Here is a 27,562-nt window from a genome sequence, read left to right as displayed (position 1 = left end):
GGAGGGGCTCAGAGTCGAGCCGCTTCTCCTCCACATCGAGAGGAGCCAGATGAGGTGGTTTGGGCATCTGATTCGGATGCCTCCTGAGCGCCTCCCCGGTGAGGTGTTCCGGTCATGTCCCACCGGGAGAAGGCCCAGAGGAAGACCCAGGACACGCTGGAGAGACTATGTCACCCAGCTGGCCTGGGAACGACTCGGGATCCCCCGGGGAGAGCTGGAAGAAGTAGCTAGGGAGAGGGAAGTCTGGGCTTCCCTGCTAAAGCTGTTGCCCCCGCGACCCGGCCCCGGATAAGCGGTAGATGATGGATGGATGGATGGATGAGAACTAAAATATATATATTTAAAATCTTTATTGTGAACTTATTTGTAATACACTGTAAAGCAAATTCTTGTTATAAAAAAAATCACAAATTTTAGGTTCTGCAAGCGATTGCCGCAGTGCACACCCCATCAACTGTTTTTCCAAAATGGAGGAAACAATGAAGTATACAGGTGTATAAAATTGTACTCAATATTATGCATTTGCTTGCGAACATTCCAAGCAAAACAAAAAAACTACTTATATGTCATCGAAACCATTTTAGCAATGACAAGACAATGAATCTTCTCTCAAACAATTGCTCGAAGGGACAATTGTGTTAGTCTTGACAAATGCAAGTGCAGACCTTTGGTTCTTACATGCATTGAGGAAAACTGTTTGCAATGAAGCAGCACGTACAGAAAAATTTTACAAAAAAGAAAGTCTTCTTTTTAAAGTAAAAAAAAAAACATCTTATGAAAGCGTGAGCGTTAAGCATGAAATAAAAAGAAAGTCGAGAAGGCACAATGTTGCTTTTTAGATCCATTCACCGGGAGGCTAAGTGGTCGAAAAACACTTCAAAGATAAATCACAGCAATGCTGGTCTGTATACGTTGACTAGAACCGCACAAAACCCAACCTCACACTACCAGACTGTAATTACTCAAGTGGTCAAACTGCATCGTTTTCATGATGACTCTCATAGATTGGTCATACAATGGAATGAAAGTAGAATGCCAACCCCCGCCCCACCCCACACTTCCTCTGTCAAAAAAACAAAACATACTGGCCACCAGCCATGTGTTCCGCAGCTGCAGGACCAAACGTTGAATGTTCGTGTGAAAGTTCACGCTTTCATCTGCCCGGTTGATTGGCACCTATTTGCACAGCTCCGCGGACAGCCAGTCGAGTCCTTCGTACAAGCCGGTGCCCTGAGTGGCGCAGGTCGCCTGAACGTGCCACTGCAAACAGCAGGCGAGACGATGACACGGGAGCGTACGCAACTGCTTTTTTTCCCACAGACAACGGCATTCCTAGGCGACTTACTTCTTTGTTCCGCATCCTGTTGAGACCTAGGTTTTCTGTGAGCTCGCCGATTGCCAGGGCATTGGGGAGGTCCTGCTTGTTGGCAAACACCAGCAACACGGCATCTTTCAAATCTTGCTCACCCAACTGGAAGCACATACACCAAAGACTTAAACCCCATGTGTCTGAACATAATCAAACACACTCGTCAGTGAAGCACGGTGCAAGCTGCTTCTGGAATGGGCTCACTTGTCTTTAGTGATGACGTAACTTGTGATGAGTGCAGCAGAATGAATGCTGCAGTTTACAAAACCCATTTTGTTTGGCAATTAACAGAAAAATGCACAAAAAAACCAAAGTAAATATATTGAATACATGTTTACCTCTCAAAGAAACCTCCAGAAGCAAACAATTAAAAGAGGCTGCAGGAAGGGCCTGAAAAAGCATTTGAAATGACAAACGCAACAGTCTGGAGAAGTCAGTGGGTCACAGGCTTGATGCATTGTCACCAAGCATGACAAGTTATTCACTTCCAAGTGAATTTAAGAACATTTGTTCCAATGCTTTTCTCACTTCAAGTGGGTCGCCTCTAACAAAAGGTGCTCTGCTCTGAGTTGTTTCACTTGTCCAGCTGTAGATACAGTGCACTCCGCTTAATAGAACACCATTGGGCCGAAGCGCTTCTGTTCTACTAAGCGGAGTTTCTATTAACCGGAGACACTTTATTAGGTACACCTTCAGACACGTCGACGACCAAGTTATGCACGCAGAAAAACCCCTGCTGACGAGTTAGAAGAGATATTTCGACTGTGGGCGTCCATATCTTTAATCAAACAACAAAACAACAACTTTAATCAACTTCAGTCAAACATCTCAAATCACGAGAAAAATTTCGTTACTTTTGTCTGGAAACAGGAGTCCGTAATTTTGCGGTTGACTTCCCTCTCAATGCGCTGGATAAGAGGGAAGTCCTGGAAACCGCGGGCGTACCTTCTGAGAATCCGGCAATGCATCGTGTCGTCTGAGTATGTCCTTCTTATAGCCCTCGTCTCTTGAATGAAGTTGAAGCCATTGTGACGTGCGTGTGTCTATGTGTGGAGTGACGCGTGCTACCCGTTACTGTAAACGGCTAGAACTACCGCGTTTTCTCGCGATAGTGGTACATTATCGCGATAGCTACACTTCGAAAACCACTAGTTTACAATGTTCATTGCTTACGGCCTGTTCTATTAAGCGGAGATCTGTTCTACTAAGCGGAGTATCTTTATAGGAAATTGCATTAGGCAAATCCGTTCCAGAGCCTTTTGCTCTATTAAGCGGATTACTCTATTAACCGGTGTTCTATTAAGCGGAGTGCACTGTACCATGAAATAAGAGCTGGGGTTCTGAACTTCTGTTTCAGATTCAGCTTTCCATCTCAAACCCAACAGTATCCAATAAAAACACTTTTGGAGATGACTCCATCTGAAAACCTTGCTATTAAGGGACTGTAGCCTAACTGCAATAACTTTAACGAACCGAAGTCTTTGCAATGATGTGATGACACCCGGACTGTCTGACTTTGTGAGGGGTGAGGCTTCCGATTACTCAATGGACGAGTCATGAGGATAATCGATTCGAAAAAGATTTGACAGTGACAACCCTGCTTCTCAGGTCAAATTTGGCACATAACAAACAAAGAAATCATTCACATGAAGTGCAGTACTACGGGTTTTTTTGTTTTTCAATATGTGCTGATATGTTAAATTTAAATTTCCCTCGATCCATTCCTGTAAACAAAAACAAGTACATGTTTGCCTGCTTTTCTTCCCTTGTTGCCAAATAACCTTGGTCCCGCCTCATTTTAACTAGTATACGGAACAGAACTCAATGTCCTGCAACCTCACTGACTGAACGTAGTCAAATTCAATCCAAAGATAATGCTCCATTTTGATAGATACAGACACAGTCAGAGAGGTATTATTCCCATTACGGCATGTTTCTCGGCACCCATAATACGTACCATCTTTGAGAGCTCATCTGCAGCCTCTGCCACTCTTTCTCGGTCGTTGCTGTCCACGACAAAGATGAGTCCCTGCAAGACGAAAGCAAAATGGATTAGCTTTTTGTATATGACTACAGCGGTGGTGGCCAACCCGCAGCTCGCGAGCGGCCCCACGGCTTTCACATGACAAGCGTAGAAAACTTCTCGTCGGTGGCGCTGCCATTGAAACAACGGCACAAAGTGCAGCAGAATTTACGATGCCAACCCCTATCATTAATCCTGTTACTTGACTGACATACAGGGCAACGTCAGATGACAACTGAATTTTGACTTTTAGGTCCCGGCTCATGCGTGAACAAGGGCGCTAAGCTAGTCTGTTTTTTATCTCTGATTTTAAGGCAGTGATGCCCAACATGTTGATCGCGATTGACCAAGAGCCACCCGACTCCGCTGAAAAAAAAAAAAGGGGGGGGGGGGTGCTTATTTCTTGTCACACTGCCATACAGACCAGCTTTGTCTAAAGCTTGTGAAATTGTTGTCAAATACACAAGAGCAAAGACCAACCAGCCACAGCCATAAAATCTTGTTAAATACTTCAACGTTGCCTTTGGTCTCTTGATCTCTCTGATGAATATGCTCCTGGCTAGGTGAGGTGTTGGTGGTGCCATACGCGTTTCACTTCTTAACGATGCTCTGAACGGTACTTAGAAGGATAGACAAAACCCCTTTGAAATCTTTTTGTAACCTTCAACTAACTTGTGCCTTTTAAAAAATTGATCCTGGGGTTCTTTTGAATGTGCTCTTTCCAATGATGTGGAATGAATCCTTTCACCACTACGTTCTAGGAGTGGTGAAATTTTCCAAGAAAAAAAAAAGTTTTATTCGAAAGCGGGGGCGCCAAAGTCGAGTTCTCGAGGACCGCTTTCCCGCATGTTTTCCCCATCTCTCCCTGCTGCAGCACACCTGAATTCAAATGATGAACTCAGCAGCAAGCTCTCTAGGAACCTGATTGTAACTCAGGAAAACATGCGATGAAAGCAACCCCTGAAGACAGGAGTTTGGCGACCCTGTTCAAGAGTAATCAAAACCACTGCAATTCATTTCAAATGGGGTGCAATTGGCCCTGTGTTTGATCTGGAATGGTTGCCGCAGAGTAAGTTTATAAGGGTCTCTACAAGGAGGCCGATCACTTAGCCCAAGTGTGTCCAAAGTCGGTCCTCAGTGGCCGCCGTCCTGCCTGTTTTCCAGCTCTCTTGGGAGCAACACACCTGATTCAAATAATCAGGATCGCTCTAATGCTGCTTCAGAGCTGGCTGATGAGCCATCAACTGAATCAGGTGTCTTGTAGCCGGGAGAGCTGGAAAACAGGCAGGACGGTGGCCCCTGAGGATTGACTTTGGACACCCCTGACTTAGCCGAATCAGGTACTGTATTTGATTTACTCATTCTTAATCATGAATTATTATGCACACAGAGTTGAAATAAGTTTAATTTAATTTGTTGTAAATTCCAAGGTGTAAAGGTCAAGTGTTTCACAGGATGTGATGATTTTCTATACGCACTATTGCAATACAAATTTGTTTTGACAGATTGGAAAGAGTCTGTGACTTTCGGTGTTACATTACCTGACGTGTGTATCCGGACTGCGTTTATGTATGAATAGTCGTTATTTGATGGAACACTTCATGCTAATTTCCTGCTTGCATGTCAATGCGATTTTACAGTGACTTTACTATGAACACACTGGCAATGTTTTTGTTTTTTGGAACAAAGCATGTCTTGCATTTAAATATAGAATGCTACAATGTGTGTAAATATGTTTGTTGACGGTTTAGTTTTACAACAAACTCTAGCTTGGGCACCATTAAGCGGTTTGAAACACGCAGGCAAATCAGAAGCTTGCTGTGCAAGTATCATGTTAAATTCAGGGTACTTTAACAACATCGGGAACTTGCATGCACACATGCCGTTTAACACGTTTATCAGTTTTCTTTGATAATATCGTCTTTAGAACGAGATAAGCCAAAATCAAACCCACAATTAAATTTCAATGAATTACCCAGCCCTATATGCAGGTGTGTGTTATAACGGCTGCTACTTAGAGTCTCCATTTCACTTATGCCCCCCACCAAATTCCTCATACCTGTGTGTTCTGGAAGTAATGTCGCCACAGGGGTCTGATCTTGTCCTGGCCACCCACATCCCATACGGTGAAACTGATGTTCCTGTATTCCACCGTCTCCACATTGAAACCTGATCACGAGGAGAGAATGTAACCGCAGACCTTTGCACAAAATGACGCACTGATACAACAACTCATTAAAGACGTCTTTTTACCTATAGTTGGGATGGTAGTTACGATCTCACCAAGCTTCAGTTTGTATAGAATGGTAGTTTTTCCAGCAGCATCGAGACCAACTATGGGAGAACGACACAAGTTACGACATCTGGATGACGACAACATATTAATTGTTACATAATAGAGCAAGTCGAGCTAACAGAATGTGCCGGTTGGTTTCAAGTAACCGGAAAGCTTCATTTTCTAAAATCGCATAAATTAAGCGATCCAGAAGAACGAGAAAGACGAATGTCTGGAGAAAATGGCGAAAACAGCTAAAGTTGTACAGGAAGTGTGAAAAAAAGTTTTGGGGAAAAAAACTACATTCAAAATTGACGGATGATCAAGATTGCGTCAAATTATCCCCGAGAAAGCCAAAAAACGCCTTCAAAAATGAGCTATACGTACAAAGCGATTGTACTGTATTTTTTTCACTTTCTACAACACCATAGTAAACCCCCATGGTTTATCTTTTAATACGACCACCTGTTTGCGTTTCTGACCGTAAACATTTGCAAACCTCTAGTAGAACTTCTCTGAGACGAGCTTAGCGTGTGGCTAAACTCAACCAAGCCCTTTTTTTAAACTCACCCATTAAAATCCTCATTTGTTTTTTGCCAAAAAGTCGACCAAAGATTGTAGATATGGTCAGCCCCATGACTGCTGTGTGATGTTTGATTCCTTCACGAAGACCCTTCAACAGAGGTAAACGTGTCAGAAATGTTCGAGTTTCTTCTTCCCAAGACTCCGGACCAACTGCCACGTCCGGGACAACGTGGAACACGTGACGTCATCCTCCACTATGGTTTATTTGCGGCTGGCAAACTATCTTAAAATTGCAATACCGCCACCAACTGGACTGGAGTGTGACATGGGCAAAAGTGCAGGCCATAAAAAGAAAAGCAAAAAATACAAAAGAGAGAGAGAAAAAAACCCGAAACCATATCACACTACATTCTGCGAGGAAGCGAATTATGTTGACAGACTTGATGAATGGGATGTGAAGAAAAACAAATTTCCTTGACTTTAAAAACAATGCTTGGAAAACCCTTTAAAATTACATTTCTATGTCTTGTGTAAGAAGGAAAAGCTTTTTGTACGGTGTACACCGTTGGCAAACGTGTACACTATTCCCCCCAAAAAAATCGGAATCATCTGCGCGTGCGTCCGAATCAACTTAAATAAAATGTGGCCTCCAAACGAACGGTCAATCAAATTATATGATAGCACAAAAGTGTTAGCCAAACTGTACAGTGTATGCATTGAAGCGGATCCCTGCATTGTTTAAAAACACACTTCACACCACAGCTCCACAAATACCACGAGAACGTCACAACATCATCTGGATTGAGAAACATTCTGAAGTCAGAGCCTCCATTTTTGTACATTTTTTTTGTACATTTTTGTACATTTATGTACTTCAGTTTGGCTACTGTAGCATCTAATCCAAAGTTGTTTGAGAGACGCCAGGAGGTTGGAGGTGGCAAGAATAATGGAGGAGGACTTGGAACGCTTCATATGTACTGGTAATTTGCTTTTTTGCAAAGGAATTCAAAGGTTTTTTAAGAAAAAAATCTTCCATGTTACCTTATCGAATATATATATATGTTTAATGCAAATGTTTTTTGTTTTCTAAAACGCGAACTTTATATATATATATACACAGTAGTGTATATATTTTTTTCTATTGTAAAATGTTGGGAATGGGAATACTTAGGGGCTCCTTTGGAATGCAATAATAGTAATGATGTTAACTGTTTTGTTCAGTGCTTTGTTACAGCTGCCGCTGTTGTGAAAGCGTGTACAGTATTGTATTGTACGTCATGAGTCCACTAGTCGGCAGTATAGCCTCATAATAATAATAATAATGCTCTTGCGACGCGAGGGCCCAGTCTCATTCGGCTGGGTCGTCGCAGTGCGTAGAGCCGATCAGCTTCACCAGGGTCCGCCAATGACCACGGTCATGGGCCAGGTCCGCTGCATCCTCCAGGGTAAGGCCCTGGTGTTTGAGATCTTCTCTGATGACATCAAGCCATCTGGTGTGGGGTCTGCCGCGTGGCCTTTTCCAGCCGGCTGTCGCTGGATCAAATGAGAAGATGGCACGAGTTGGGTGTTCCGGGGGTAATCGGAGGAGATGACCAAGCCAACGGATGCGCCTCTGAGCGGCCAGTCGGGATGCAGGGGGCTGAAGGGTATGTTTTCGGAGGTCTGAGTTGGAAACATGGAGGTGCCAGCTGATGTTCAAGATGGTTCTTAGTGACCTGCTGTCAAAGCCGTCACTAACAAACCCTCTTGGCCTGGGTCTTGTTTAATGGCCAGGATTCTGCACCATACAGGAGGATGGGAAGAACTGCTGCGTTATAAATGCGCATCTTGGTCTTTTGGGACACTGAGTGGTGGCGCCAGAGGGGCCGCCACAGTGACTGCATTGGCGCGGCCGCGATGGCGCGTCTGCGGTCAATCTCTGGCTTGAGATCGCCGCTGCTGGTAATAGTGGAGCCCAGGTAGATGATGGAGTTGACAAATTGCACTTCGTCTGTGCCAAAGATCAGGGGGGAGGGGTTTATAGAACCTTCAACGTGTTGCGTTAGTCCAGGAACAACCAGGTGTGTGCTGGGCCAAGGGAGGAATACACGTGATAAAATAAAACATCAGCTTAAAACCAGACACCAAACAACAAAGACCATAAAAACAACCACATAAAAGGGCAAATTAAATTTTGAAAAATAAAAATAAAAAGATTGCGAAGGTCAAGGCTGAGACACATGACTGAGCACAGTGGACCAGAGTGACCCAGCTTCCAGCCACAGAGACTCCACCACATGGGCCATTCCAAGCCAGGCAGACGGAGGAATTTATTGTTCACCTTGGTGGTCTCCTGAGGTTTTTCTAGAATGGAACAACCTCATCTGCGTTGCCGTTATCTTTGTGACAAGGTGCCAATTGTGCAGCATACACACCATTTGAGTTGAGTTGACATGACTGTAGCCTAGTCTCCATAAATTACAGTGCCAAAATGGAAAAAAAAATCTCATTGAGTATTTAATTAATTAAATTAATTCAGACTTGCCTGTGGTTCCCTGTGCTGTGTGGATGCGGGTGCGAGGCCAACTCTATTTTAATGACATCAGCACAGCTGCATACAATAATTGCCTTGACTCCAGACGATGCTATTCAGTGAGTAGAAGTGTGTGGGTGTGTATGTGCGAGACAAACAGCAGCCAAAAAGAGTGCATATAAACTAGCCTGATTGATCCTACAAAGCCTGATCGATCCTACAAAGATAAAATTTGCTTTTTGCTCTTGTTTTGTTTTTTCTGCCAAAGTTATCACGAACAGCTGTGTGTTCTCTCTCTCTCCCCAGCAGATGTGTGCTTCTATAATGTCGATCCATCCATCCATTTTCTGATCCGCTTTATCCTGACAAGGGTCGCTGCTGGAGCGTATTCCAGCCATCTTCGGGCAGGAGGCGGGGGACACCCTGAACAGGTTGCCGGCCAATTGCAAGGCACACAGAGACAACCAACCAACCATCCAGGCTCACATTCACACGTAGCGACAATTTAGAGTCCTCCATGAATCTGCCATGCATGTTTTTGGAATATGGGATGAAACCGGAGTACTCAGAGAAAAAACACATAGGCACGGGCACAACACGCAACCTCCACACGTGAAGGCCGGAGCCAGGATCGAACCATGAACTTTTGCACCGTGAAGGCGACGTATGAACCAGTAGATCACAATACCACCTGTTAATGTAGATAGTATCCAAAAATAATGTTAACATGTTCATGTCTCATTGTGACCAAACAAAACTTAAGGAAAAAAAATCCGTGATGTATGTTGTACAGAGAGCATATTTGACAATAAAGAGGACCTTGACCTTGACTTGAAAAAGATTACAAATTGAATAACTAACAAAGTAATGAACTGACTAAATAAATATATAAATTAATAAATAAGGGGGGGGGGGGGGAGAGAACCAAACGAACAAAAACATAACCTGAGCACCTCTGCCCGAGTGTCTCTATTGGGTCACTTTTGCCAGTGCCAAGCCCAAGTTGGAATTGTGACAATGAAAGAAACAAGAATCGACAGAAGAAAATTTATTTGGAATTTAAAACTCCTCTCCTTCAGCGTCCATTACAGTATGCACGTGGTCAATAATGCAATATAGTGTCATTGAGTGACTTCTTGCAACTTTGAGGACGGCCAATAGTTACATTCCTTACTGGGGGGTTGGCAACACTGCTTTCTCCGGCTTCTTCCTGCACATGCATGGCAGTTTAATGGACACACATAAATCAGGGATGTCAACTTGATTTTTGTCACCGGCCACATTGTATTTACAGTTTCCCAAGGAGGACTGTTATGCAGTGAAACCATGTAAAATTGTAATTATCTCCTCATATTATTACAAATGCAGTGCACAACAAAGGGATAGATAATTAGTTTTGAAATCAGAATTCAAGAATCATTGTTTGCTCAACTATTGTTTACATTACTGTAAATAAAGGTTTTGACAACCAGGAAAGGCATTCAATAACTCAATGTTATTATTGTTTCCATTTTGACACTGATTTGAGCAAGCATCATAGAAGTTGACATGTTTGATTTGCTATTGCGGGCCGCTTATAATCTTATAATGGGCCATGAGTGGCCCCCGGGCCTGAAGTTTGACACGGTGCTTTAAATTGTCGTAGTGGAAGCAACCTCGAACAATATTATGTAGGGCGTGGATGCTCTACAGGAGGTTGTCATGTTTTCCTGCTAAGGATACTTGAAGGAGAAAAACTTAGTGGACATAGAGCCTAAACATCGCGAAAACCACCAGTCATGTTTCAGTTTGTGACCAACAGGTGTCACTGTGGGGCTTTTCCCTGCAGCTGCACACCTGTTGGTTAGGTAATTAGTGGCTGTAAAAGGACTTCCGGCCGACTACTCATTGTCTGGTCATGGCTGTTTGTCATGGCTGCTACTGTCATTTTTGTTTCAGTCAGGTTTTGGTTTGTTGTTTTATCTTCAGTCATGTGTTTTGTTTGTTTTGTTTTGTTGATTGTTTGGACTTTGTTTATTAAGGATATAGTTTTCTCTGTTTTTATGCAATTCATCAAGTACATACTGCTCCTCTCTCGTGCCTGCTTTTTGGGATCCACCACAACGCAACGTGACACCGCCTATGTTTGCACTTTGTCACTTCATGACGTCTCTGCTGGAAAAAAAATACGTTTGGTCTCTCTGATGCTCCGTAGTGTAGGTGCTTCAAAATGTACCGATTTAGGTTATTTGATTCTATTGGTTTACAATTAGTTTATCGTTAGATGGCGCTAAATTCAACGCACTGTATCTTTTTTTTGCACTGATTGTCTTCAATGATCTGGTCTCTCATGGACTGGCGAATACTTGCGAACGTATCAAATGTAGAGTGTTTGTCATGGTTTGTTCAAGGTTGCAAAGATTTTACTTGGCCAAGACAATTTTTCTTGTCGCCCAAAAATTGTGAACATGATCAGATTTCTTGGTGAAAGATAAACTTTTGGGAATAAGTTAAGACTGTCTGTGAATGTCCTTGTGACCGTTAACAAACCTTGATGAAAACGCTACATTCGCCAAATATTCAAAAACAAAATTTAGGTTATGAATACATGAAAGACAACTAACCATAACAATACAGTAATGACAAGCATATACTGTACGTCTAACTGCCAGAATGAGGTGCAATGTTCCCATGGCTCGAGACTTGCTCAATCCTTGTGACTGGAGCTTCACGACTGGAGCAGCAGACAGGTTCATCTCGGTGGCCGAGAACCAAATAGTTGGTTGGCAGAGCTGGCGAGAGAGAGAGAGAGTTAGGTGAAGGGGTGATCCCTTTGTCTTTAAAAAGTCAAACATATTGATGACATTTCCACCTTGAAAAACTCCAGCACCGAACTGAAGGAATATGCCTTGTACAAATCTTATCAGACATGTAAAGAATGAGGTTATTTTTTTCCTTCAAATTGCATCACAGTGACTTGAAACATAATTTACTCAATGCATTTCTCAATTCATTGTCCATGTCACCATCATCCCATCTCCTATGTATTGAATTTACCAATAAACCTGATGAAAATCTATTTTTCTTTTTGTCTTTGTTCTTTTTTTCATCAAATGTGGAAAGAAATTTAATAGTGGTTAGAATTGAGGTCCCCTCCGTGAGTCGTCACCTTACCGTGGTGGAGGGGTTTGTGTGTCCCAATGATCCTAGAAGCGAAGTTGTCTGGGGCTTTATGCCCCTGGCAGGGTCACCCATGGCAAACAGGTTCTAGGTGAGGGGCCAGACAAAGCACGGCTCAAAAGACCCCTTATGATGAGTAAAATTAATGGATCTCAGTTTCCCTTGCCCGGACGCGGGTCACCGGGGCCCCCCTCTGGAGCCAGGCCTGGAGGTGGGGCTCGTTGGCAGGCGCCTGGTGGCCGGGCTTACACCCATGGGGCCCGGCCGGGCACAGCCCGAAGAGGCAACGTGGGTCCCCCTTCCCATGGGCTCACCACCCATGAGAGGGGCCAAAGGGGTCGGGTGCAATGTGAGCTGGGCGGCAGCCAAAGGCGGGGACCCTGGCGGTCCGATCCTCGGCTGCAGAAGCTAGCTCTTGGGACATGGAATGTCACCTCTCTGGCAGGGAAGGAGCCCGAGCTGGTATGTGAGGCAGAGAATTTCCGACTGGATATAGTCGGACTTGCCTCCACACACAGCCTGGGTTCTGGTACCAGTTCTCTCGAGAGGGGTTGGACTCTCTTCCACTCTGGAGTTGCTCACGGTGAGAGGCGCAGAGCAGGTGTGGGCATACTCATTGCTCCCCGGCTCAGTGCCTGTACATTGGGGTTCACACCGGTAGACGAGAGGGTTGCCTCCCTCCGCCTTCGGGTGGGTGGACGGGTCCTGACTGTTGTTTGTGCATATGCACCAAACAGCAGCTCAGCATACCCACCCTTTTTGGAGTCCTTGGAGGGTGTGCTGGAGAGTACTCCTGCTGGGGACTCCATTGTTCTGCTGGGGGACTTCAATGCTCACATGGGCAATGACAGTGATACCTGGAGGGGCGTGATTGGGAGGAACGGCCCCCCCGATCAAAACCCGAGTGGTGTTTTGTTATTGGACTTCTGTGCTCGTCACGGATTGTCCATAACGAACACCTTGTTCAAACATAAGGGTGTCCATATGTGCACTTGGCACCAGGACACCCTAGGCCGCAGTTCGATGATCGACTTTGTAGTTGTATCATCGGATTTGCGGCCGCATGTTCTGGACATTCGGGTGAAGAGAGGGGCGGAGCTGTCAACTGATCACCACCTGGTGGTGAGTAGGCTCCGATGGTGGGGGAAGATGCCGGTCCGCCTGGCAGACCTAAACGTAAAGTGAGGGTTTGTTGGGAGCGTCTGGCGGAATCCCCTGTCAGAAGGAGTTTCAACTCCCACCTCCGACAGAGCTTTTCCCATGTTCCGGGGGAGGCGGGGGACATTGAGCCCGAGTGGACCATGTTCCGTGCCTCTATTGTTGAGGCGGCCAATCTGAGTTGTGGCCGTAAGGTGGTTGGTGCCTGTCGTGGCGGCAACCCCCGTACTCGCTGGTGGACACCAGCAGTAAGGGATGCCGTCAAGCTGAAGAAGGAGTCCTATCGAGCCTTTATGGCCTGTGGGACCCCAGAGGCAGCTGACGGGTATCGACTGGCCAAGCGGACCGCGGCTTCGGTGGTCGCCGAGGCAAAAACCCGAGCGTGGGAAGAGTTCGGTGAGGCCATGGAAGCCGACTTCCGGACGGCTTCGAGGAAATTCTGGTCCACCATCCGACGTCTCAGGAGGGGGAAGCAGTGCACCACTAACACTGTGTACAGTGGGGATGGGGCGCTGCTGACTTCGACTCGGGACGTTGTGAACCGGTGGGCAGGGTACTTCGAAGACCTCCTCAACTCCACCAATACGCCTTCCTTGGAGGAAGCAGAGCCTAGGGACTCTGAGGTGGGCTCTCCTATCTCTGTGGTTGAAGTCACCGATGTTGTTAAAAAGCTCCTCGGTGGCAAGGCCCCAGGGGTGGATGAGATCCGCCCGGAGTTCCTCAAGGCTCTGGATGTTGTGGGGCTGTCCTGGTTGACACGCCTCTGCAACATCGCGTGGTCAACAGGGAGAGTGCCTCTGGATTGGCAGACCGGGGTGGTAGTCCCTCTTTTTAAAAAGGGGGACCGGAGGGTGTGTTCCAACTACAGAGGGATCACACTCCTCAGCCTCCCTGGTAAGGTCTATTCAGGGGTGCTGGAGAGGAGGGTCCGTCAGGAAGTCGAGCCTCAGATTGAGGAGGAGCAGTGTGGTTTTCGTCCCGGCCGTGGAACAGTGGACCAGCTCTACACCCTTAGCAGGGTCCTTGAGGGTATGTGGGAATTCGCCCAACCAGTCTACATGTGTTTTGTGGACTTGGAGAAGGCGTTTGACCGTGTCCCTCGGGGAGTTCTGTGGGGGGTGCTTCGTGGGTATGGGGTACCGAACCCCCTGATACGGGCTGTTCGGTCACTATACCACCGATGTCAGAGTTTGGTTCGCATTGCCGGCAGTAAGTCGGAATCGTTTCCAGTGGGGGTAGGACTCCGCCAAGGCTGCCCTTTGTCGCCGATTCTGTTCATAACCTTTATGGACAGAATTTCTAGGCGCAGCCGAAGCGTTGAGGGGGTCCGTTTTGGGGGCCTCAGTATTACATCCCTGCTTTTTGCAGATGATGTGGTGCTGTTGGCTCCTTCAAACGGGGCTCTCCAACTCTCACTGGAGCGTTTCGCAGCCGAGTGTGAAGCGGTTGGGATGAAAATCAGCACCTCCAAATCTGAAACCATGGTCCTCAGTCGGAAAAGGGTGGAGTGCCCCCTCCGGGTCGGGGAGGAGATCTTACCCCAAGTGGAGGAGTTCAAGTATCTTGGGGTCTTGTTCACGAGTGGGGGTAGGAGGGAGCGGGAGATCGACAGGCGGATCGGTGCAGCGTCTGCTGTGATGCGGACGTTGTATCGGTCTGTCGTGGTGAAGAAGGAGCTGAGCCAAAGGGCGAAGCTCTCAATTTACCGGTCGATCTACGTCCCAACCCTCACCTATGGTCACGAGCTATGGGTCGTGACCGAAAGAACGAGATCCCGGATACAAGCGGCTGAAATGAGTTTTCTCCGCAGGGTGTCCGGGCTCTCCCTTAGAGATAAGGTGAGAAGCTCAGTCATCCGGGAGGGGCTCAGAGTCGAGCCGCTTCTCCTCCACATCGAGAGGAGCCAGATGAGGTGGCTTGGGCATCTGATTCGGATGCCTCCTGAGCGCCTCCCCGGTGAGGTGTTCCGGTCATGTCCCACCGGGAGGAGACCCCGAGGAAGACCCAGGACACGCTGGAGAGACTATGTCACCCAGCTTGCCTGGGAACGACTCGGGATCCCCCGGGGGGAGCTGGAAGAAGTAGCTAGGGAGAGGGAAGTCTGGGCTTCCCTGCTAAAGCTGTTGCCCCCGCGACCCGGCCCCGGATAAGCGGTAGATGATGGATGGATGGATGGATAGAATTGAGGTCAGGCATTGTCAAGCATTGTTGTGTCTTCATTCTCATAATGAATGAAATGAATTACATATTAAGCAATTTCTCCGGTTTCCTCCCACATTCCAAAAACATGCATGACAGGTTAATGGAACACTCGAAATTGTCACGAGGTGTAAGTGTGCGCGCGCGCATGGCTGTTCGTCTCTGTGTGTCCTGCGATTGGCTGGCAACCGGTTTAGGGTGTCCCCCGGCTGCTGCCCAATGACAGTTGGGACAGGCTCCAACACCCTCCGTGACCCTTGTGAGGACAAAGTGGTTCAGAAAATGGATGGATGGAACATTTTTCTTTTTGTCTTTGTTTTCTTCTTTTTTTCCTTCATCAAATGTGGAAAGAAATTTAATAGTGGTTAGAATTGTGGTCATGCATTGTCAAGTATTGTTGTGTCTTCATTATCATAATGAATGAAATTAAGATAACCTTTATTTGTCCCACACTGGGGAAATTTGCAGTCTACAGCAGCAACATTTTGTGTGTGTGTGGTTGTGTGGGGTGTGGGGGGGGCGGCTAGAAAAGAAAAAAAACAAAGTGTTGCATGCACAAAATAAGTAAATGTTTCAGAAAAAGAACTGTACACAGTATATATAAGTTAATATGAGTTGCATATATGCATCTTATGCATACATAAGGTGGCCGTGCAATTTACAATGGTTACATGTAATTATCATTACAATTAATTACATTATTTCATTTTCCGAACCGCTTTATCACTAGGGTCGCGGGGGGTGCTGGAGCCTATCACAGCTGTCTTCAAGCAGTAGGCGGGGGACACTCTGAACGTTGCACTCGAAGCGACAGAGTAATCGCTTCGTGCGCAACAAACTGGGAATAAGTGGATCACCAAAATAGCCGACACAGAAAGGAACTTTGTCACAAAAATAATATTTATTACAACAAAAAACCCTCGTCTAAACGGAAAACAGAAAACGCTGGTTAAAAATGAAAACCAGGAAATAATTATAATGAGACAACAGAAAACGCTTGCGAATAAATGGCAAGGAGAAAGATTATGCAAATACTATAATTACACACGAGAGATATCAAGGAATGCAACAATTATCAATAGTATTAAAGTAGCATTCAATCGAGAAGGTATAGGCAAGAGCAATGGCACGGCGTGGAATACTCCGGCAGTGAGTCGACTGCCGGAGCGCCTAGATATAGCTGGTGCAATCGCCGACAAATGGGTGGCAGGTGTGCAGGCGGCAAGCATGAACGCCTGCCCCCTGCTGTCAAATACGGAACATGACAGAACCGGTCGCCAGCAATCGCAGGGCACACAGATACGAACAACCACCCGCGCTCACACTCAAACCAAGGGACAATTTAGAGCAAATGTCAAAGTGCCGGCCCGCAGGCCAAATCCGGCCCGCAAGAATGTTTTCAGTGGCCCCTGGGATGATATTGATTTATTATTAGAACTGGCCCGCGGACCGCAGCAAGCCGGGAGCCCGCAGATCTTTTAACGCACCAATACTACATTTCCCACAATGCAACGGTGACACACCAAGCAGTGGCCGCTTTATTTCAATATTAGTGCGGCAATCGTTCGCATAGCAGTGACGATAGCTTGCAGTGACCCATCAAAAATTACAAAATGGAAGATGGACACTGAGAACCGGGGGTTTCAAACAAGGTGAGAGTCGGAGTACATGTTCATGGACGTAGCTGGAAAACCTGTGTGTCTTCTGTGTGGAGAAAGTGTGACCGTATTGAAAGAGTGTAATCTGAGACGACATCATGAAATGAAACGCGAACAAAAACAAGAATATGGACATGGAGGGGAGGGGGATTTTATTAAAAACTGTATTCTAAAGTTTGTGACGAAGTTTGTCCCGAAAAAAAGCAACTCTTTTTAAACGTGAGCATGAGCAGAAATGTAATTGCTGAGCGAGTATAGCAGTTGTCCATCCATCCATCCATCCATCCATCCATCCATCCATCCATCCATCCATCCATCCATCCATCCATCCATCCATCATCTCCCGCTTATCCGGGGCCGGGTCGCGGGGGCAACAGCTTTAGCAGGGAAGCCCAGACTTCCCTCTCCCTAGCTACTTCTTCCAGCTCTCCCCGGGGGATCCCAAGGCGTTCCCAGGCCAGCTGGGTGACGTAGTCTCTCCAGCGTGTCCTGGGTCTTCCTCGGGGTCTCCTCCCGGTGGGACATGCCCGGAACACCTCACCAGGGAGGCGCTCAGGAGGCATCCGAATCAGATGCCCAAGCCACCTCATCTGGCTCCTCTCGATGTGGAGGAGAAGCGGCTCGACTCTGAGCCCCTCCCGGATGACCGAGCTCCTCACCTTATCTCTAAGGGAGAGCCCGGACACCCTGCGGAGAAAACTCATTTCGGCCGCTTGTATCCGGGATCTCGTTCTTTCGGTCATGACCCATAGCTCGTGACCATAGATGAGGGTTGGGACGTAGATCGACCGGTAAATTGAGAGCTTCGCCCTTTGGCTCAGCTCCTTCTTCACCACGACAGACCGATACAACGTCCGCTGTAGCAGGTGTCCATTTATCTAAAAGAGCAGCTTGTGAAAAACGGAAAAGATGTCATCGCATGTTCCTTGGCTGTAGATGAGAACGCTGAAGTTTCTGACGTTGCCCAGTTGTCAATTTTCAACCGCGGAGTGGACTCCAGCCTAAGTGTGACAGGAGTTTTTGGCTTTACATCCTATGCATGAAAAAGATACGGCAGTGGGTGCTGCGCAGTTTTCCCGTTTCCTCCCCGACACTGGCCCAGATGCGCATCCAGGCTAATCAAACGTTGTCGAAAGTTTGGCAGCACATACCTGTGTGAACAACTACTTTCTTTGATGAAGCTGAACAAAACATGACACAGAAGTCGACTTACTGCTGAACACCTTCACTCAATTTTGAGGATTTGCTCAGCTCAGAGCCTGACCCCAAATATTGATGAACTTGTAGAAAAGATAAGACACCACGAGTATCAGCCTCAGCCTCAAAGAAGTGAATATTATTGTGCAATCACATATTAAGAGTTTTTACTCACTTCAAGTTTAAAAATTTAAGTATAATATTGGCTTTCACTGTATGTTACTTCTTCTTGACGTGATGTTTTTGGTTAATACATTTTTGCACTTTATTTTATTATATTTAAATCCAATTATGTTTTAAAAATATTTAATTTGAGTAAATGATCGAACATTGATATAATTTGTTTTTCTCGTCAGTAATTTTAGCCAAATTTTGCTAAAAGAGAAAATATGATGATGCCTATTGATGGCTTCTTTCATTCTTTCATGGCTTGACCGGCTTCTTTCATTCATGTTATGGGTATTTTTATACAAAGGAAATTTGTTTTTTGTGCCTGTTGAAAATGAAAGTTTATTGACAGAGCCATAAGAAAATGTTGCTTTATTTATCTGATCATATTGAAATGTATTTGTTAGGTTTTCAGTCAATTAACTTTGGTTCAATAAACTATATGTGGTCATTTTTCAATTTTTCAATGAACATTGGATCAGTCCGGCCCTCGGCTAACAGCAACATTTTTTATCTGGCCCTGCGTTTGACTTTGACACCCCTGATTTAGAGTGTTCAATCAGCCTGCGATGGATGTTTTTTTTTTTGGAATGTGGGAGGAAACCGGAGTACCCGTGGTGAAAACCCACTCAGGCCCGGGGAAAACATGCAAACTCCACACAGGGAGGCCGGAGCTGGAATTGAACCCGGTACCTCTGCACTGTGAATCGACGTGGTAGCTACTGGACTCCCGGGCCGCCACGAAATCAATTACATTTCAAGCAATTTTCTCCGGGTACTCTGGTTTCCTCTGACATTCCAAAAACATGCATGGCAGGTTGATTAAACACTAAATTGTTCCTAGATGTAATTGTGAGCGCGAATGGTTGTTTTTCTGTTTGTGCCCTGCCATTGGCCGGCAACCGCGACCCTCATGAGGATAAGCGGATTCGAAAATGGATGCATGAATGAACATTTCAAGCGACAGACTGACCACATTTCTAATGGAGCGTTACAGGAATAAAAAGGACAAACATGTTTTGTTGCAGACAGATTTCTTTATTTAACAGAGAGATGCTCTTTGACATTGCCAATGTGTTGTCAATCACAGGTGAGCGTTGTGAGAAAAAGAGAAGTTTGTAGTCAACCCATCACCAAATAAAGACACCGCAAAGGTTTGATGCTGTCTCATGGAGTCATTATGATTAGCAACTCCATTGTGATAGAAGACAGCATGTTAAGATGAGTGGTTAGTGGTGGGCGCGCTGCACTTCTTTGATGCAAACATATACATTTTCGTTGGTGTCTGCGCATGCGTTGGTTTCCCAAAGTCCATCTTTTAGAAAGAAAAATGTGTAAGCATAAAAGTACTATGTTCTGAACAAACTTTGATAACTGATTTCACTTACCATCCTCATCGATAACCACACAGTCACCAGTCATGGCATTAGGCTCTGAATCCATTGCATCGAAATTAAGGAACGTCTGGTCTGAGCCATCAGTCCATATGTAGTCACCATTCTGGAAGAAAGAGTCACTTTTGAATCGGTGACGACAACAAATGGTTTGCATGCACATCTGCTGTTCATTGGTCACAAATGGCAAAACTGATGTTTGATGTCACAATAGATTTTGTGGTAGGGGGTTGGAGAGTAAGGTCAGGGGACTGCAATGTTCAAGAATTTATCCTTAAAGAAAACTCGATTGGGTAACAAAGGTGAACTCAAGTCCTCCCCGGTGAATATTAGACAAATGTAAAAAGCTATGGTATATTCTCTTCTTATGAAGTTCTATACTCTCCACCTCCTTCCTACAAGCTGGTGACAAGGTGGAGTCTGGAGGACACGTTTATTTTCAATGCGACAAAAGTACTCCTGAAATACAAGAGACAGGATTTAATCAAAAATATTTCTGTCGGTCAATGTTTCACCTGAATCGCGTCATGTAATCCAATCCAGGCTTCTTCTGTCTCGCCACCGGCTCGAATCAGTTCAAGAACAAGTGCGTTTTCCAACTCATTGTGGATGGAGACCAGATTCCCACCCAGAATGTTGCAGACGGCCTGATGGAAAAAAAAAAAAAAAAAAAAACACCCAGCAATAACCGTGAATTTCACTTATTTCGTTCTGTCAGCCAGTTGGCAAGATAATTTGACTCTAAAACCAAAGGCAGGTGAATAATTGATTATGATAGCGCTAAACTCATTACGTGTATTTCTTTGCATACCTCTGCATCTGCAAAGGCCCTTGCTTCATCTTCAAAGATGTAGCAATGGCAGTCCAACTGAGTCCACCCTTTTGGACAATCATTATCTGCAGTACAATGGTTGATTCAGGAAGAAAACATGACACGTTTAATCAAATCAGGTGTATATACTGACAAAACTTGGAAAACAACGTTCATTTGGAAAAATAAAATAAATAGTAAGGAGTCAAAGCTACCAACTTTTTGCATAACTCGTAGGGTAAGACCACTGTGAAGGAGAAAAGCACATTGTTAAAATCCGACTGCAGAACAGTAACAGACAAAAATATTAATACAGGAAACATTGTAGTATGTGGTTTACAGTCAGTGAGTGAGATATTGACTTACACATCCAGAAATGAGTCCGCAGATCCCATAAAGGAGGAACAACAAGCGAAGAGCAAATGCCATCTGCAATGAAAGAAACATATACAAAATATTTCAAACAACATTTACAACCAACCAGCCGAAGCAAAAAAATGCCGTGAACATTGCAATGAGTTTCCAAAGAAGGATGAAAAGTTGTTGTGTAAAAGTTACCTTTGCAGTCGTGATGCTTGATGCAGAGAAAGATGATGAGCCGCTTTTTATATGCTCTGTTGACAGTCTCGGAATGTTGAAAATGCAGATTATGTTGACTTCTGTGACACGCGATCATGACAAAGGAACATAAGTCAAGGATGTAACCAATAATGAAGTAAAGCAGCATGTGTCACTCTTTCATCCTTTGCCATAATCACAGGTGTCAAACTCGAGGCCCGGGGGCCAGATCCAGCCCACCACATCATTTTATGTGGCCCGCCAAAGCAAATCATGCATGTCAACTTCCATGATCCCTGCTCAAATCTGTACCAAAATGTAAAATTGTCACACGTAAATAAATAATGTTGAGATTTTTCAATCATTTTGTTACCCAGTTTGCACTCACTTGAACGATAACTGAATAAACTATTATAGTTGACTGCTCTCAAAACTAGTAATGCATCAATTTGTTGTGTACAAGTAAGTATTAACACGATGAGATGATTAAACATTTATTTGGTTTCACTGTCATAACGACCCTCTGAGGGAAGACGTAGCTCCAAAGTGGCCTGCGACAGAAATGAGTTTGACACCCCTGCCATACTGGTTTTGGGCCAAAGTAAGTCGCTGCTATCAAATTTGCTACATTTCTGCTTGGGAGAAAGAGAAGGATGGACATATAGACACATTTCACGTGTGACTGAATGAACAACGTGTCGCTGTGTAAACTACATGGACCGATTATGACTGTGAAAGGCACAACAAACTCCACAAACAAAACAAGTGACCTCGCTAGAGACCCGTGCATCGCGGTAACAGAGAAAGAGCAACATTTGCTCAGAATGAATAGAAGGAAATAAATAGGTGGGATTCTATGGTGACACTCACAGCAGGGAAAATTGTTACATTAAATGAGGTTTCTGTTTACTGGTGCTCTTTATGCTGAGAGAGAGCACACTTGCGTTTTTTAAGCAGGGATGTATTATTATTATTATTTTTTTCATGATTTCTGGTCAAATAATTTGAATGTAAAATGGAGAGTTACACATACAATACCTTTATGGTTGCAAATGTACCGTGATGTTTTCAGGCGATGTTATTGTTACTGAAATGTTTTTTTCCCCAATAACTTAAAAATATGTCATTATGATTGAAATGCTCATGGTTTTATATTTTTTTCATTTTTTGCTGTTGGTGTTTTTGTTGTCAAATTGAGGTTTTTCGTGCTCAGATGGACATAGTGGAAGAAGCTCAGTCAACTGGATCGGTTGCATGCCAATTAAGCGAGCATAATTGTGTTTACTGGAGAAGTTAGAGTCACACTCTTTTGTGCTTGAGCATATGGGGGGTTTATGTCATGAGTGTGTCATCAATGGGAAGGTAAAGTTCCTGATTGCTTGCAGAAACTCAAAGGAGGTTCTTGTCAAAAGACGCAGTAATTGCAGTTTGCTGATGACACTCAGGAATTTATCGTGTCATAAAATGGTTCCCCCACCCCTACACCCTGTGATTTGTGAATGTTGTACTGTTGATGTGCCAAGTATTCAGAGAAATCTAGTTTGACAGTATGTTTTCAGTCAGTGCTTTTGAGCTGTGCGCTGTTCTCAGAATACATTTTACTGGAACTTCTTAATTTCGTTTCATTCTTTGTAAATTCCGTCGACTGAAATGTTCTAAAACTTTTGTGTTTATCTAAATCACGGGTGCCCATTAGGTAGATCCTGATCTACCGGTAGATCTAAGACCAGTCCCGAGTAGATCCGAGGAGTGTCGAGAAGAAAAACAAACAACCATTTGTGTGTCTTTGTACATGTTAGTAATATATTTTTTGTGTTAATATACACTGCACACTAATCATCTTATCAGTCTCATTTTCACTAAAAAAATATTTAAAAAATAAAATGAAGCAGGGCGACCCGGTAGCCCAGTGGTTAGCACGTCGGCTTCACAGTGCAGAGGTACCGGGTTCGATTCCAGCTCCGGCCTCCCTGTGTGGAGTTTGCATGTTCTCCCCGGGCCTGCGTGGGTTTTCTCCGGGTGCTCCGGTTTCCTCCCACATTCCAAAAACATGCGTGGCAGGCTGATTGAACACTCTAAAATTGTCCCTAGGTGTGAGTGTGAGCGTGGATGGTTGTTCGTCTCTGTGTGCCCTGTGATTGGCTGGCAACCGATTCAGGGTGTCCCCCGCCTACTGCCCGGAGACAGCTGGGATAGGCTCCAGCACCCCCCGCGACCCTAGTGAGGATCAAGCGGCTCGGAAGATGAATGAATGAATGAATAAAGCAGGTAAATCTTAAATTTACAGTGTCGCGTGATTACGTCACCGGAAGTTGTTAGCGCTCAGCAGTTTGCAATTGCAGCTTGTGATCAGAGCTTTTCGTGTACAATTCACAGAGGGCACGAGCAAAGAATAGGAATCTAAGAGGGCCCAGGGAAGCACTTTCAAACGGTACGTGTGAGCTACCATAGTTAACAGGCTGCAAAAGTGCGTCTCATGCCTCCGTTTCAGGCTGTTTCTCATCATGGCGTGCGCGTGTGCGTGTGTGTGTGTGTGTGTGTGTGCGCGTGCGCGTTCGCGCGCCGGTAAGGGTAGATCCCGGGAGGTTAGTTGATCGAAAAGTAGATCTTCGATCCAAAAAGTTTGGGCACCCCTGATCTAAATTGTTGTCATTTTTAGTTGACTGCATTTTATGGCATTTTAGTTCTACCAGAGCGAGTTGTTAAGATTTGGGGAACTTGTGGAATGACTATGAAAATGAAGTGCTCACATATAAGATAAGATATCCTTTATTAGTCCCACACTGGGGAAATTTACAGCCTCCAGCAGCAAGAATGTAGGTAGAAAGAAGAAAGAGGAGAAAAAAAACAACAAACACAGTTCAATTGAGTGCAATATAAACATAAAATGGATAAATCGCAGTGCTATTTACAATTGTCTTTTACATCTTTTAATTATTATTATTATTGTTGTTGTTTTATTCAGCAGCCTGACAGCAGTCGATAGGAACGAGCATCGGTATCTCTCCTTGCAGCGTGGGTGAAACAGTCTCTGGCTGAAGGAGCTACCAAGTGCTGTCAGGGCGGGCTGGAGGGGGTGGGAGGGACTGGCCATCATAGCTTTTAGCTTAGCATCCTTCTGTTGCCCACCTCCTCCAGAGTGTCAAGAGAGCAGCCCAGGACAGAACTGGCCTTCCTGACCAGTCGCTCCAGTCTCTTTCTGTCCCGGGCTGAGATGCTGCCTGACCAGCAGACAATGCGATAATGGCTCTCTTACTTTGTTCAAAACAATTTTTAAAACAAGAGTAATGGAAAAATAATCAGGGATAAGTATTTGCGAGCTGACGAAACACATTTTTGACTCTTTGGAGGTGGATTTTTTTTCCTCCCCCATTCTTGCTTGCTGTACAGCAAGGGGTGTGTCAAACTCATTTTTGTCACGGGCCACTTTGGAGTTACGTCTTCCCACGGAAGGCCGTTCTGACAGTGAAAATGAACGAATGTTTGCGGAATCATTTCATCATATAATTACTTCAACTATCTGTTTGTTCAATTAGGTTGAACATTTCTTCTTTTTCCCGACAAAAGTCTCTTTTGGTGAAGAGAAAAAGTCTTATCGAGCGGACAGTTTCGGCTGTCACTTCAACCTTTGTCGAACCTTTCACTGCTTCCTTGTGATGAATCTGGCATCTGAGTGCGTTCTAAGTCAGAGCTGGGATTGACCTCAATGGCGAATTACCAACGTTCGAGTTACAAAGGCAGAAAAGAAGAAAGTGACCTCCATGCTATTCTTTCAAGAACTGTTGGACAAAAATGAGACATGTTTGTCTGACATCGGAATTATCGTAAAATCCTGTGAATAATTAATAATTATGTATAACGTGCGACCCCAAATAAACCTTAAAAGAAACCCTTTCATGCTCTGTACCAGTGTTTTACACAGGAACACAATTTGATGGTAACCGTTATTGATATCTGGTCTATAACTCACGATACACTAGAAGTTTTTTGGTTGTTTCTTTTGGATGGATTTAACCAATCTTGGTAGTTGCGCACTTTTTCACTGTTTTGGTCACTCTCCTCCACCTGCGTCTCTTCTGTTTTGAAGAGATCACCAGGAGCGTGTTCGGAGACAGGAAAGAAAAATACAGTATACGTGGATTTACAAAGTACTAAATTTGAATGTATGCATCGGTTGCACGATTAAAATGTATGGAACTAACATGCCGTTTGATTATTTTCGAGGAAAAAACATGGGAACATGATGCCAGTTTACCACCGCTTAGTCAATCAAAAATGGAGTGCTTTATTTTTTTTGAAAGTGGGAAGAAAAAGGATGAGCTATGAGAGCCATTATTGCCTCCCCCCTCATTAGCCCTGTCCGGCAACAAGGAGATTTTATTACATGTATGATTATTATTATTTCTTTTTAGGGGAAGTCAAGTCAAACAGGTTCTTCTGTATGGCCCCATAAGTCTAAACACAGCATTTTGACGACGATTAGGTATGTGGAAAGTGAACTGAGAAAAAGAAAAAAACCTCCAAATTCACCAGTTTTTATCCATCTCAGGGGATTTCCCGTTTGCCATTCGTGATTTGACTGAAAATGACATTCACGTTCTCAAGGGCTCAGGTAATGGCCAATCATGACTTACCTGTTTTCTCGGCTTGGTCGTGTGACATTCTCAAGATGATCCCCGAGGCACTGAAATGTCATTTGCGGTTGACAGCAAGTGGCAAAATGTGAGTTCGTTGAGAGATCATGAGTGTTCGATTTTGCTGCTTAATTCATATTCCACAATTGTAATACTTTTTAATTTATTTTGCGGCGCAATTATTTTGTGCATGTTATATTGTAGAATCTTTATGGTCACTGATGCAAATGCTTAACGACTGTATAATTATATTTGTTGTCAGACCATTGCGATGGGCCATTGCAATGAACAGCGACGACAAAAAAAAAAATGGTTGTGGTAGTGTAGTTGTATCAACTGGTGTGTGACACAAAAAAAGTTGGGGACCGATGGTATAAAGTATATACACTCGGAGTTGCACATGGCATTTCAATTCTATTTATAGTATGTGATTTAAAAAAATGTTTTATAATGACTCTAGGCAGCACAGTGGTCATCCGGTTAGCACATCTGCTTCAGAGGTCGAGGGTTCGATACCAGCTCTGTCCTTCCTGTGTGGAGTTTGCGTTTCTCCGGGCACTGCGGTTTCCTCCCACGATCCAAAAACACACGTAGTAGGTTAATTGCCATGCCATGACCATGCATTGTTGTTCTATCTTTATGATGATGATTTTAAAATTTTAAGTTTCAAGCAATAGGCTCCGTAAGTTTGAAAAGGAGCACGTTTTCAAAAAAAAAAAAAAAAAAAAAAAACACCAACAAATATTTTAATGCAGACAGATTCCTTCATTTAATGGAGAGGTGCTCTTTGACATTACAAATTCGTTGTCAGGAACAATTGTGTAATTGGGAAGAAAAGGAAAATTGATCGAGTAAACCCAAGAATACAAAGACACCACGAAAGTCTGATATTCTGTCATTGAGCGATCATTGTGATGATGGAACTTCATTGTGACTGAAGTAAGATGAGCGATTAGTGGAACAAACGTTGCGCTTCCTTGATGCAAACATATTCATCGGCATCTGTACAGGGGGCAGTTTCCCACTGTCCACCTGTAAGAAACAACCGTTTACATATTACTGTACATCATTGTGTTTTAATCTAACTTCAATCACTGATTTCACTTACTCATTTCATCCAGTGCTACACAGTTGCCATTAGCTGCATTGGGTTCCCCAGTAGCAAAGTTAAGGAAATCCGCTACGGTGCCATCAGTCCAAATGTAATCATCATTCTGGAAGACCAAGTGACTTTTCAATAAATGACACTTGACGATAACCACTGCTTGAATTTGCATCCGCTGTTTGTTTGTCACAGGAATCTAATATCAATTGTTCTTGAACATTATTAGAATCATACGGTCTCATTATGAAACTGAGCCGAGCTGGAGTTCGAGGTCGGAGCGTGGAGCAAAAGGTGATGAAATGATGGTGTTAAATGTATAATCTTTCCTGAAAGAAAAATTGATTAATTCACCAAGTTGAACCACTTAAAGGTCCTCTTTGTGCACATTTCACAAATGTCAAGATAGATGATGTGTTCCACTGTGTTTTCCCCTCATGAAGTCCGAACAATCGAATGCTGAAAACCCTCAACTCTAAGCCTCCGGCCCGTAAGCTGGTCGCAAGGTTGAGAACACGTTCCTTTTCTCTTGCAAAATTACTGAAATACAAGTGACAAAAAATATTTCTGCTGTTGTACCAAAATTGAATCATGAAGCCCAATCCAGGCCTCGTTATCATTATTGGTACCGGCGACAATCAGTTGCTGAACGACGGCATTTTCCAAGCCACTGTGGATGGACACCAGATTCCCACCAAGAATGTTGCAGACAGCCTGCGGGGACAGGGGTGAACACGTAGATTTCAGTTTTTCAGGTATGCCAGGCAGTTGGCAAGATGTTTTGGCTCTGGGCAGCCAAAATGTTCAATTATAAGACAGA

The 27,562-nt window shown here is 44.5% G+C and overlaps 3 protein-coding genes across 4 annotated transcripts in view; all 3 read right to left on the bottom strand.

The window, feature by feature from the left end:
- The window catches only part of LOC127597330 (lithostathine-1-alpha-like), a 172,012-nt gene that overhangs the window by 143,915 nt on the left and 535 nt on the right, over window positions 1-27,562 (bottom strand). Inside the window, exons 4-6 of one of the 2 annotated variants that reach the window (XM_052060324.1) lie at window positions 27,322-27,456; window positions 26,749-26,854; window positions 26,385-26,672 (exon numbers count right to left, since the gene is read on the bottom strand). In XM_052060324.1, coding sequence (XP_051916284.1) covers window positions 26,593-26,672; window positions 26,749-26,854; window positions 27,322-27,456 — 321 coding nt within the window. In that variant the 3' untranslated portion in view covers window positions 26,385-26,592. Of the gene's footprint in view, window positions 1-26,384; window positions 26,673-26,748; window positions 26,855-27,321; window positions 27,457-27,562 lie in introns of those variants that run through there. The other variant, XM_052060326.1, reaches the window with a different exon arrangement.
- On the bottom strand, window positions 336-6,440 carry LOC127597324 (ADP-ribosylation factor 4-like). Its single transcript, XM_052060319.1, has 6 exons — window positions 6,238-6,440; window positions 5,646-5,726; window positions 5,452-5,561; window positions 3,327-3,398; window positions 1,346-1,471; window positions 336-1,260 (listed from the first exon to the last, which is right to left on the bottom strand). Exons 1-6 carry the CDS (start codon window positions 6,302-6,304, stop codon window positions 1,177-1,179), a joined length of 540 nt encoding a protein of 179 aa, XP_051916279.1. The 5' UTR covers window positions 6,305-6,440; the 3' UTR covers window positions 336-1,176.
- On the bottom strand, window positions 19,261-21,091 carry LOC127597329 (galactose-specific lectin nattectin-like). Its single transcript, XM_052060323.1, has 7 exons — window positions 21,007-21,091; window positions 20,815-20,877; window positions 20,668-20,695; window positions 20,449-20,534; window positions 20,153-20,284; window positions 19,632-19,743; window positions 19,261-19,558 (listed from the first exon to the last, which is right to left on the bottom strand). Exons 2-7 carry the CDS (start codon window positions 20,875-20,877, stop codon window positions 19,473-19,475), a joined length of 507 nt encoding a protein of 168 aa, XP_051916283.1. The 5' UTR covers window positions 21,007-21,091; the 3' UTR covers window positions 19,261-19,472.

This window comes from Hippocampus zosterae, chromosome 3 (assembly GCF_025434085.1).
Source record: "Hippocampus zosterae strain Florida chromosome 3, ASM2543408v3, whole genome shotgun sequence".
NCBI lineage: Eukaryota > Metazoa > Chordata > Actinopteri > Syngnathiformes > Syngnathidae > Hippocampus > Hippocampus zosterae.
The sequence above is the reverse complement of the archived record's forward strand: the minus strand, read 5'-3'. Positions and strand labels throughout refer to the sequence as shown.

What these genes read in the sequence shown, in the direction of transcription:
- LOC127597324 (XM_052060319.1), bottom strand. Translation starts at nt 6,304, where the DNA reads ATGGGGCTGACCATATCTACAATCTTTGGTCGACTTTTTGGCAAAAAA. An exon ending in ACAAATGAGGATTTTAATGG is followed by an intron (nt 5,727 to 6,237) that starts GTGAGTTTAAAA and finishes GTTCTCCCATAG; the next exon opens with TTGGTCTCGATGCTGCTGGA. An exon ending in ACAGGATGCGGAACAAAGAA is followed by an intron (nt 1,261 to 1,345) that starts GTAAGTCGCCTA and finishes TGCTGTTTGCAG; the next exon opens with TGGCACGTTCAGGCGACCTG.
- LOC127597329 (XM_052060323.1), bottom strand. Translation starts at nt 20,877, where the DNA reads ATGGCATTTGCTCTTCGCTTGTTGTTCCTCCTTTATGGGATCTGCGGA. An exon ending in GCGGACTCATTTCTGGATGT is followed by an intron (nt 20,696 to 20,814) that starts GTAAGTCAATAT and finishes TCTCCTTCACAG; the next exon opens with TGGTCTTACCCTACGAGTTA. An exon ending in GGGCCTTTGCAGATGCAGAG is followed by an intron (nt 20,285 to 20,448) that starts GTATGCAAAGAA and finishes TTTTTCCATCAG; the next exon opens with GCCGTCTGCAACATTCTGGG.